Source organism: Heloderma suspectum, chromosome 4 (genome assembly GCF_057233095.1).
Source record: "Heloderma suspectum isolate Gila_16-S chromosome 4, 16-S_ref, whole genome shotgun sequence".
NCBI classification, from domain to species: domain Eukaryota; kingdom Metazoa; phylum Chordata; class Lepidosauria; order Squamata; family Helodermatidae; genus Heloderma; species Heloderma suspectum.
In genome coordinates, this window is record NC_139461.1 from 185079550 (window position 1) to 185091696 (window position 12147).

Sequence of the window (12147 nt, forward strand, 5' to 3'; positions counted from 1 at the left end):
TTTGCCAAGGCAATGAATATCCAGATTCACCACATCGCCTTATTGGATAAATGAAATAATATGAAAGGTTGAACACATCAGTCATGGGAACTTATTGGTTTAAATTTAAGTATGTAATTGATATCGGTGGAGTTTGCACTACAGACATTTCTAGAGTTTGGACCCATTCAGTTGTTGACAGTCAATGGGAAAGGCTCTCATTTTAACAATACTGTATCATGAACAGCCACAGTTAAAAGTGCAGAAATCACTGTTTATCTTTTCACTTAGAACTTGTTTAGCAATGTTGCTAATGTGCCTACTTCAAGGGGTATTTATTTGTTTGTGACTTTGTTACTATTTTAAAATTCTTTCGGTGTTGTTATGCTGGTAATGTTAAGTTAAAATGTTAAAAGGGTGCAGACTACTATCGTTGCTCTTTTCCATTGAGAAGGAGAACATATTATTAAACGTCTATACATTAAAAATATTTTCAAACCTCTGTGCTTTTCCAGCTTTATTGTAAATACTATATGTTTGGGAATAAACGTATAAAACTGGAGTGTACAAAATATATTAAGAAATCCATTTGACTGATATGTTCAGTGTTCTGTGCATTATTTCAGTGATGTTGAAATTAAAATTGATGCAGTAAAAAACAAAAACCCAGAAGATTCACAGTTTCTCAGCAAACTGCAGTTTCCAGGATTCTTTGGGGGATGTCCTAAAGGTGGTATAAAACAAATATAATTTTTAGAGTTGTTAGATCCAGAAATCTAACTTGCACAGGGCATACTAATATTTAGCATGCATATAGTGCTTGTCAAGTATTTGAAGTGGCTAGTTTACACAACTAAAGGTCATGAATCAGAGGCAAATTATTAGAGAGCTTTCGCTATGGGGTGGTATACAAATATAATAAATCAAATGAATGAAATCTTGAAGTGGGAATTCACCCCCTGTCTCACAAGCTTCAGCATGATGCTGTAGCAGGGAAGAAAAGTGACGTGAACCTACCCCAAAATAAATCACATATAAAAGAGAACTGCTCTGTGCAAAGTTAATACAAGTTACAATCAAAAGAAAGCCATGCAGTTGTCCAAACCGTATTTAAAACTTCTCAAATTTTGTAACCACTACCTTTGGCCTTACCTAAGCAAACAGGCACTTTTGTCCAGGTCCCATTGTCACAAAAAGAGTGGTTATGTCCTTCCATGGCATAATATCTTCGGCATTTGAATTCTACTGAAGAACCAGATGTGTACTGCTTTTGAGGTAAGGTAATAATATCTCCATTCTGAATAGTGGGCGGATGGCTACAGTTTTTGCCTCTTTCTGGTAAATAAGAAAAGAATAAGAATGGCTACTTTGGCCTTATCATCAAAGCTTTGGTATCCTACATAAACATTTCCAGATTGAAGTTTCTCATGTGTCCTGTGACAGCAGTGTGGCATAATGGTCATGGGTCAGAGCTGAACATGGGACAGCTTCATCCTTACATCTTTATAACTAGGCCACCTTGGACCAGGTAAGCCCATAAACAGCTTTATATAGCTGAAGCAGGCTCTAATGTGACTTTTTGTTAGATAGTGACCACTTTGGCTGCCATTATCATATTATTATATATGCATGGTTCTCAACTTCTACATAAATTAGCTGCTGAAGCTAGCTGCAGGCTGAGTCTCCTGATGGCTGGCTTCCTTTTCATCCCGTTCCCATCCAGGTAATATAAAGCTTCAGCCTCAACAAAGGCATGAGCTGAAGGGCAAGAGCACAAGTGCCCTTATCCTGCGGCTGTGAGCGGGAAGCAGAATACAAGATGGAGTAGCAAACTGAAGGAGCTGCTGTTCACTGTGTCTGGTCCCCTGCTGCAAAGGAGCTGTCACTCTGCCAGCCTCACTGAATGCACAACCCCCGTAGAGTGATTGATGTGAGCTGCTCATTGTGGGCTCTCCTGGGTGAGAGCAAGGAGTGCCCGAGGGGTGTGTGTGTTAGCTTTCAGTCCCAACTTTGGTAAGAGCTGAGTTTTGGGGTCAGGGGACAGTAGCCAAGGTGAGGGCTTGGCTTCTGCCTATGAACACACACCTGATGTAGTTGGTAGGTGGTTTTGGTTTTGGGGTTTTGGGGTTTTTTTTAAGATTATGCCCTTGTGGTGGCCATAATAATTTTTTTAAAACTGAATTTTTAACATGTGCCTGAGAAATTCAATGGATAGCCTGGGGAGGAATGGGTGTGCCCCCATAAGCATGGTCCTGGATAGGGGAAGGTATGACACTGCGGGATTAACAGGCCAGCAGAGGACAAGGGGGGTTAGACACCTCATGCCTATCCCTCTTCTGGTCCTTCCCCCAACCAGATGGTTTCTGACTGCCTTACCAGCTTGCTCTCAGGTCTGGTGCTACTGCTGCTGTTGAAAGCCAGGTCAGTCCAAAACAAAATCGCTCTCATTCATGATTTCATTGTGGATAGGAGGGCCACCTCGGTGTGGTAACTGGTAGGGATTAGGCATTCCCAGCTTTGCCCTCCTGGGTATTCAGAACAGTACCAACACTGACTTAAGGGTCGGGGGTGTTGCTGTGGTCTACAATGATTCTATTTCCCTTGTTAGGCTTCTTGTCCATTCAAGGGCCAATCCTGAGTGTTTATATCTTACACTGGGTACCCGGGACAGATTAGGGATTCTACTGGTGTACTATCCACCTCGCTACCCATCAGTCCATTGCCTGAGCTGATGGAGGTGGTCTTGGACTTGGTGTTGATTATGCTGCGAGATTTCAATTTCCATGCTGAGGCCATCAGATCCGGGGTGGCTCAGGACTTCATGGCCGCTATGATAATCATGGGGCTGTCCCAGCATGTTGCTACCCCAACACACTCTTGATTAGGGATGTCAGAGAATTCCACCATGGATCTCAGTGAGGCCGAATGCCAGTGCATTCGGCACCCTGAAATACATGGCGGAACGAAGCCCCCTGCCCCACCCCCACCCCGCGAAAGGCGCGCGAAACGGAGCACTTATCTGGTGCTGTTCGTGCAGCTTTGCGAATGGCGGCCGCATCTGCAGACGCCATTCGCTTCCCCATCTTTGCCATGGTAGGCTACATAAATACTTACGTAGCCTATCACTGCTAATGCAGGGACATCAATTGCGTCCCTGCAGAGGCCGTGATAGGCTACGTAAATATTTACGTAGCCTGTCACAGCAAAAAAAGGGAACACAAATGGCGGCGGCTATGGTGGCCGCCATTTGCACCCCTGTTTTTTTGCCGTCATAGGCAACATAAATATTTACGTAGCCTATCATGGCAAAAAAAACAGGAACGCAAATGGCGGCCACCATAGCTGCCACCATTTGCATCCACAGGCTCCACACGCCTGCAAATGCACCTGGCCAGCGGCTCCGCAGAGTTGCCGCGGAGTGGAGCTGGCTGGGTTAGGATTTTGGGGGGAGGTGCGGAGCGCCTCCCTCTCACCGCGAATCACCCCCTTCGAAAAGGTAAGTGACTTTCGCACATCCCTACTCTTGATCTGGTTTTCTCAACTGGACAGAATGATGATGATCTGAAAGTGGGGCAATTAACATCTAACCCTTTGTCATGGTTGGATCACTTCCTATTGAACTTTAGTCTCTTGGCAACCTTTTCCCTCTCAAGGGTGGGGGGCCTATTAAAATGATCTGCCCTCAGAGGCTAATGGATTGTGATGGATTCCAGAGGGCTCTGTGGGGTTTTCCTGCTGGTATGGCTGGCAGTCCTGTCAAAGCCATGGTTACTCTGTGGAAAGCAGAGATGAGTAAGTAAGGCAGTTGACCTGATCACCCTCAAGTGCCTTCTTCCTCTGAACAGAGTCCAGGCAGGAGCAGGACCTTGGTATACACCTGGGCTGAAGGCAATGAAGCAAGATGGAAGACTGTTGGAATGCAGGTGCAGAAAGACTCATGCAGTTTGGGACTACTCTTGGAACCAGAACCCCTGGCACAGGTGGACTCAGTGGCATGGGCCACCATTTATCAGCTTAGGCTGATATACCAACTACATCCTTACTGGGGCAGAAATAGCCTAGCTACAGTTATCAATGCTCTAATAGCCTTTTGTTTGGATTACTGCAATGTGTTATACATGGGGCTACCTTTGAAAACAGTCTGGAAACTTCAGCTGGTCCAAAATAGGGCAGTGTGACCATTAACAGGGACTGGCAAATGTGATCATATTATACCAGTACTCTTCCAGCTGCACTGGCTGCCAATCTATCTGGCCCAATTCAAAGTGTTGGTACTAACATTCAAAGCCCTAAACGGTTTGGGGCCAGACTGCCTGAAGGATCATCTCCTCCCATATACACTTGCCCAGACACTAAGATCAGCTTCAGCAGTCATTCTCCATGAGCTCTTGCCAAAGGAAGGGAGGTGGGTGGCTACCAAGAAGAGGGTGTTTGATGCTGTGGCACCCCAGTTATAGGGGTGTACGAAACCCCGCTTACCTTGCTCCGCCGGGCTCTGCAATGGGGGGAGGCGCTCCATCCCTCCCCCCGGAATCCTGGCTGGCCGCCCGCAGCCAGACATCCGGCTGCTGGACAGCCCTGCAGTCAGCCGTGATAGGCTACGTAAATATTTACGTAGCCTATCATGGCAGGGGGAAAACCCCAGTGTACGCAAATGGCGGTAGCCACTGCCATTTGCATACGCTGCAGTTTCCCCCTCCCCCCACTGTGATAGGCTACATAAATACTTATGTAGCCTATCACAGCCTCTGCAGGGACGCAAATGGTGTCCCTGCATTAGCCGTGATAGGCTACGTAAGTATTTATGTAGCCTATCACAACTGAAGAGGAAGAGGCGAATGGCGGCCGCAGGACAGCCACCATTCGCAAAGCAGCGTGGACATGAGCAGGTAAGTGCTCTGTTTCACGCACCTTTCGTGGGGTGAGGGCAGCAGGGACTTCATCCCGTGCGCCTTTTGTGGTTTGGGGGGCGGGGGCTTCGTTCCGTGACGGTTTTCGGGGGGCCGAATGCACTGGCATTCGGCCTCACCGAGATCCGTCACAGAATTCTCAGACATCCCTACCCAGTTATGGAATGAGCTTCCCAGAAAGGTTTGCCTGGCATCTACATTGTGCTCATTTTGGTGTCAGATGAAGACTTTTTTATTCTTCCTTGCTTTTTAATGTTTCAGTTTGTTTTTATATGGTATTGCATTTAAATTTTTTGCATTGCAGCTAGCTTCTGTTTGGTTATTTTTATATTGTACTTTTAAACTTTTATATTGTATTTTATGGTTTTAATTGTTGTGAACTGCCCAGAGAGCATCAGCTATTGCGAGTAGGCATGGCGGAGAATTCCGCCACGGATCTCAGTGACTCGGGGGGCCGAATGCACTGGCATTCAGCCCCCCAAAATCTGTGGCGGAACAAAGCCCCTGCCCCCCCAACCCATGAAAGGCGCGCAAAATGGAGCACTTACCTGCTGCCGTCCGCGCTGACTTACACTGCGGCCGCCATTCGCTTCCTCATCATAGCCGTGATAGGCTATGTAAATACTTATGTAGCCTATCACAGCTAAAGCAGGGATGCCTTTTGCATTCCTGCGGAGGCCATGATAGGCTACGTAAGTATTTACGTAGCCTATCATGGCAAGCAAAAAAAAAAAGCGTACGCAAATGGCGGTGGCTACGGTGGCCGCCATTTGCGTTCCCTATTTTTAGCCATTTTAGCCTACGTAAATATTTACATAGGCTATTACGGCAAAAAAAAAAAGGGGGAACGCAAATAGCGTAGTGGGAGCCATTTGCGTTCCTTCCCCCCCCCCCCGTTTTAGCCTACATAAATATTTACGTAGGCTATTACGGCAAAAAAGAAAGGAACACAAATAGCGCCCACTACGCTATTTGCATTCCCCCTTTTTTTTGCCGTAATAGCCTTAGGGATGTACGAAAGGGACTTACCTTGTCCCGCAGCTTTTTTCGTGGTGGGGGGGAGGCGCTTCGCTTCTCCCCCCGAAGTTCATGCGAGGGGGGGAGGCTTCTCGCCTTGCCCGGCCGAAATTCGGGCCGGGCGGGAGGCACCCCATCCCTCGCCGGCGAAAGTCAGGCCGGGTAGAAGCGCCCCATCTACCCAGCCATGAAAAAAAAAAAAAACCACCCCCGTGATAGGCTACGTAACGATTCACGTAGCCTATCACGGCTAGATTTGCAAAGTCAGCCATGATAGGCTACGTTAATCATCACGTAGCCTATCACGGGTGACTTTGAAAAAAAAAAAGTGCGTACGCAAATGGCGGCCCCCATAGGGAGCTGCCATTTGCGTTCCTTATTTGGTCCCTGTAGTCTACGTAAAGATTTACGTAGACTACGGCGAAAATAAGGGCAACGCAAATAGCCCTTATTTGCTATTTGCTGCCGGGAGGGACATTCGTAAAAGGTAAGTCCCATCCCGAGGCGGGGGTGGGGGGGCAGGGGGCGGAGAATTTCACCGCCGATTTCAGGGGGCCGAATGCGTTGGCACTCGACCCCCCAACGTTTCAGGGAGAAATTCTCCCCCATCCCTAAATAGCCTACATAAATATTTACGTAGTCTAAAACGGCTAAAAATGGGGAACGCAAATGGCGGCCTCCGTAGCCGCCACCATTTGTGTATGCTAGGGGGGTTTTTGGCTACATTAAAGGCGCCCCTTGGCAAAAGTCGTCCCTGGGTTAGCCATGATAGGCTTCGTAAGTATTTACGTAGCCTATCACGGCTATGATGAGGAAGCAAATGGCGGCCGCATTGCAGCTGCCATTCGCAAGTCAGCACGGACGGCAGCAGGTAAGTGCTCCGTTTTACATGGCTTTCGTGGGTTGGGGGGGCGGGGGCTTCATTCCGCCATGGATTTCGGGAGGCCGAATGCCCTGGCATTTGGCCTCACCAAGATCCATGGTGGAATTCTCTGCCATGCCTAATCTCTGATGACCTCAACACACAGCCAGCATGGAGTAAATTGCTAGTGGGAACAGGACCAATGTTCTTCCCTCACCAGATCACTGTGGAAAATTGGTACATGGTGTGTCTGAGAGGGGGCATGGCCTGGTGGGAGAGGGAGCAAACTAGATGGAGAGGCCTAGTGGACTGGATCCAGCCTGCAGGAAAGAGGTGCTGCACCTCTGGACTATGGGACACTAGAGGTCCTTCACTTGTTATACATCTAGAGCCTAGATCAGTGGGCCTGATTTTCTCTCTCCCCGCCATGGAATATTTGAAACTGGAAGCAGCCACTTATGGCTTAGTTGCACTAATCGAGAAGCCAACAAATACAAACATGATATTCAGCTCCTAACAGCAGTTCTACTTCTCAGGCATACGGAATCTCTTTTAAGAGCAAATGTGAACAAGTGAGGAGGAGAGCCCAGGAAACCCCAGCTTTCAGACTGGATAGTGAAGTGGTTACAGACCCCGGTGGTGCTGAAATAGTCCTAGAGGAATTTTTCTATTTTTAACAGCATGCTTACCAGAGATACACAATGGCAAATCCATATGTCCATCAACACACTTCCTGACTGAAGGAGCTATGAGCATATATCCTTCCCTGCACAGGAATTGCAGTGTTTGATTATGTTGGGTGATGTTGGGACGTCTTCGGCCACCAGACAAAAGCAGTTTGTTTGCTTTTAGCTGCTGTTTTGCAGTAACACAGGGTGCTAAAATAAAGGGGGAAACCACATGGCAGGAATAATCAATGGATTGTCACATTTACTGCTTTGGGAGAATCTTTCATATCTCTTGTTAGCTAATGAACAGCAACTGTAACTAACTCAGCTAACTAGGCAATATGTCATCTTCCCTGAAGGAAGTGTGCCTGTCTTTTTTGCCATAGGTTCTCCAGAATTGCACTGAAAGAAAAAAATTAAATCAAAAACGTCAGACAAAATTTATTTAAAATCCTCTACTTCTCTTCTCAAAAACCAAACACTATTTATGAGCTACAAGTTCTTGAGGAGCATGTATTTAAACCAAAGTTTCATATCCAGAGGGGGTTGAACTGAGGAGATATCAAGATGAGGACAGGTGCTACATTTTCATGAGAAATTAATAGGTACCTTAAAAGGGGTTATTTGAAGAGCAGTTTCTACTAGCCAACTAGCATCCTCCACTGAACTCTATATCAAAGCCATTATTTCAGCTTCTGAGAGATACGAAGTTGCTGCAGCACGGGCAAAGTCTAATGTTGACTGGAACTGACCTCAAACTACTGAGTCAACAGAAAAATAGCTAACTAGAAAGGACAGGGTAACATTGTAGAGATGAAACATCATAGGATTGTATCAAGCCTATATCTGCCCATGCAGGGGGAGGGCCAAACAATATCATGGCCTCTGGGATGCCCAAAGTTATCAAAAGATGTGACTTGTCCAGATTCACTGAGAGTTTCCCAAGTACCAAAATGGCCAGTTCTACAAATCCATTAACACAAATACATATACAGAGCAATCCTGTGGTCCTGAGGAGGATGTCCCAGGGGCCACAGGACACTACAGGTTTCCTCCAATGACCTTGGGAGATGAAAATCTGAGCAGAAGTCCCACCCCCTCAACTGACATGGAAAGCTCCACAGCAACTCCTCTTCTGAGGTCCCAGTAGTGACCTTGGAAGAGAACGGGGCGGGGGGGTGCCAGTGGATGAGGAGGAGACAGACATGGATCCATCCACCAGAAGCTGGGCAGATTCAGCTGGGCAGACTCAGAGGCCCATCTAGCTGAAAATGACAAAATCGGAGGAATAGGAGGCCTGTAAAAGCCTCTATTCCCCTCCCGCCTGCCTGGCTCTTGCTAGCAGGGTGTTGGATAGACATGGGACTCTGAAGTCAGAGGCCTCCATCTTAGTGAGAGAACAATCCATAGGATTGTGCTCATAGTGTATGAAATCTGCACGCATGGACAATTTTGCATGCAAACAACTTCTCAGAGGTCATGTTGGGCACTCCACATTCTGACTTTAAGTTTGTAGTACTCATAATAAACAGAATATAACTTCTTACCTAAACACTTTGGCAGAGACGTCCACTTCTGTCCTTTGCATATTAGCCAATCAGACCCTTCCAAGCTGTATCCAGGGTTGCACCTGTACTGCACTCTGTCCCTTTCCAGATACTCGGCCTTCTCATCACTTACAATCTCCCCAAATTCAAGGTCCGGCGGTTCTTCACACACTGCAATTACGTTCAGCATCAAAACAATCTCTCCCTCCTTTTCACAGAAGCACAGCACCAGCTAGGGGTGCAATCCTAATCTCACAGGTTCATTGGCTGAAGGGTTTGGAATGAGGCTGATGGGCAGTGGAATGAAGCGGAAAGCTCCCAGTGCCACCAGAAGGACAGCTCTGCTGCCTCCACTGAAAACACCCCTGCAGGAGTGCATCCACATGCTGCAGAAAGGCTCTGGTGAGTGAGCCACTCTGCCAGACATGTTCCATCCATGGAGTGTGGGTGGCAAGACGGAGGAGCACAGCTGTGCTGAATCCCACCCTGCATCCCCATTTCACAGACACACCCACAAGCACATCAGAAATCTACACCACTACAGGACCTGGTGTCGGTAAGTCCCCTACAGGCATCCTGGTGGGACAGAGGCATCACACGCTAGTTTGGGGTCAGCATCTTTCTCCCTCATCTACTACTCTATATCTACAAACCCAGGTCTTAGTAGTGCCTCCAATTATAAACCCACTATCCCTCCCAGCATCTGTGTGTGTGTGCACACGTGTGAAAACCTAGGTTCATGCATACTCAAGACCTCTCTTTTCTGACTCTGCCTTTCCTATTCACCATTGCCTCAGAATCTACCTTCCCAATCTCCATCTCCTTTTCTCTCACACACAGTCTCCTCAGAATCAATGTTGGGGTTTAAAATGCTGTCTTCCAAATAGTACTGACTTCTTGAAGGTGACTATGATTGAAGACTCCTACCCTAAACAGCCCAGGCATCAAGCATCTTAGGCAAAGCCTTCTCAAAGCATTATCAAATTCAATTTTTTTTAAAAAAACCCTTTGGGGTTTAACAAGTTGTGTTAAGAGGTTTCCATGCTTATGTGAGCTCCAAAATGCTGGGAGATTACGGTTGTTCAGAGCCACACCCTTAACAGACATGTTATTTAGACAATATGCATGGGGTATGGTATCCTATGCTGTTATCAGTTCGAACTTCAACTCTATGTTGGAGTTGGATGGCTGTCAGTGGTGGACCTACAACACAGAAGTGTCTGTTTGCTGGAATGGACATATGGAGTCTATGTGACTGAAGCTATCATGCAACTGAAGCTACCATTCCATGTAACAAGTACCCAGCTGGCAACCAATACCATCCACATAGAATGACAGAATTGAAAGGCACCTTGAAGGTCTTCTAGTCCAACCCTCCTGCTCAAAGCCACAGCTAAATCATTCCTCCTTATTCCTTCTGTAAAAGTTTTTGGTTAGTTTTGTAATCCTGAAATAAAAATCCCATTCAATAAGTCAATATATCCCCATACTGCAGAATGAGCAAAAGAGAAAGGGGGCAAGGGGACAGACTTAACTTTTAAGTACTTTTTCAGCTTATGGCTCATGAAGGGTTTAACTTTGGAGTTTATAGGTTACTGAAACATGTCATATAACTATATGCAAACTTAGCCAAATGTAAGCTGTATGTAAGGACCAAAGTAAGGGCAGAGTAGCTCTGCATAACATTGTTAGTTTGTGTCATTGGCCACTTAGTAAAAAGTCCTGCCATTTATTTAAATTGATTTATTTTATTTATTTACGTTTGTATATCACTCCATATCTAAAACAGATCCTGGAACAGTGAACTTAAGAGGTAAAACAGTAAAATTTTTAAAAAGAATTAAAAGACCATATTAAAACTATTCTTTTAAAAAACAGAATGCCAATAAAAATCATGGCTGGTCGGTTAAGGAATGCTCCCTGGTGCATTCGGGAGCTGTTTTTGAAAACTGCTGTTTTCGGGAGGCACCACGGGCAACACACTGTTGGTGCCTGCCAGACCTCCAGGGGCAAGGAGTTCCAAAGAAAGGGGGCTTCAATTGTATGACAGCATTAGTTGCATAGACTCCATGTATCTATTCCAGGCAGCGAACAGACAAATCTGGGATTTAGGACTGCCACTGACAGCCATCGAGCTCCAAGGTACTGGTGAACCTGGAACTAGCAATAGCATAGGATACTGTACCATATGTATGTTGCCAAAATAACACATCTGCTAAGGGCATTTTCAACTTTGAATGGACATGGAAAGCCCTGAACACGACATGTTAAACTGAAACATTTTTTGTTTATTGAATGTTCATTTTGACAGCTCTTTCTATAACCACTGTGAGAATTTTATGTTTCAGAATGGGATAAAAATGTGAAAATAATTTAAAACTCTGGAGGGAACAAAACTCTTTTCTAAATTCTAGCAGCCTTACAATTCTGGGTATGGTAATTACTTACTTAATAACAATCTTAAGCAAAGGCACTCAAACGTATGTGTGCATTTACAAGGGTGAGATGTGTTCTGCTAACAAGTTAATAATCTCACATCCCTGAAATCCATGTTGATCCATGTTGATCTCAACTCTAAAATAATCCTCAAAGAATCTGCTACTACAAATTGCCAGAAAGCCACAACTTTATAGAGAAAAACACAACATCGAATGAATTCCTGTCTCTACCATCCTGATGAAAATAAATGTTTTGGTCATGAAACATGCAGTAACCATTTCCTCTGTTACAATTTCCCCTGTTGCTATTTTCCTTCAGAACTTACCATTTTGGGAAGTATAGCCTGTCCATTGAAGAAACAAGGCAATAAAGACCAGCCAGCTCTTCATCGTGCTTCAGGCAATGTAGTTCCTCCCTACCACAGAATCGTCTCTCTTAATGACCTAAATGCTCCAAAGGTCTTCCCTCTTTGGTGTCTCCTCTGATCCACTGTCAGAGCTCCTCTGCTGCTTTTCAGTTTGATATGGCAAGCTGACAGTAGGAAAAAAAACCTGGAATGAGGATCATAAACTTTTAAACCCAATGAGGAGTGTCTGCAAAAGGTTTGTGTTTTTTTGTGTTGCAATTTTGGTGACAGCAGTTAAATCAATAGTTCAGCAATCAGCATTTGGTGTAGTGTTACCAACCTCGAAGAAAGAGAAGAAAAATACCCTTCCCACCACAGT

General features: G+C 45.6%; 1 protein-coding gene across 3 annotated transcripts in view; it reads right to left on the reverse strand.

The window, feature by feature from the left end:
* The window catches only part of LOC146347837 (complement factor H-related protein 2-like), a 43033-nt gene extending 31106 nt beyond the window's left edge, over window positions 1-11927 (reverse strand). For all 3 annotated transcript variants that reach the window (XM_084851483.1, XM_084851484.1, XM_084851485.1), the window contains exons 1-4: window positions 11748-11927; window positions 8984-9154; window positions 7458-7646; window positions 1132-1314 (exon numbers count right to left, since the gene is read on the reverse strand). In XM_084851483.1, the coding sequence (XP_084707609.1) occupies window positions 1132-1314; window positions 7458-7646; window positions 8984-9154; window positions 11748-11811 (607 nt within the window). In that variant the 5' untranslated portion in view covers window positions 11812-11927. The remainder of the gene's footprint in view (window positions 1-1131; window positions 1315-7457; window positions 7647-8983; window positions 9155-11747) is intronic.
* Between the last annotated feature and the right edge of the window lie 220 nt (window positions 11928-12147).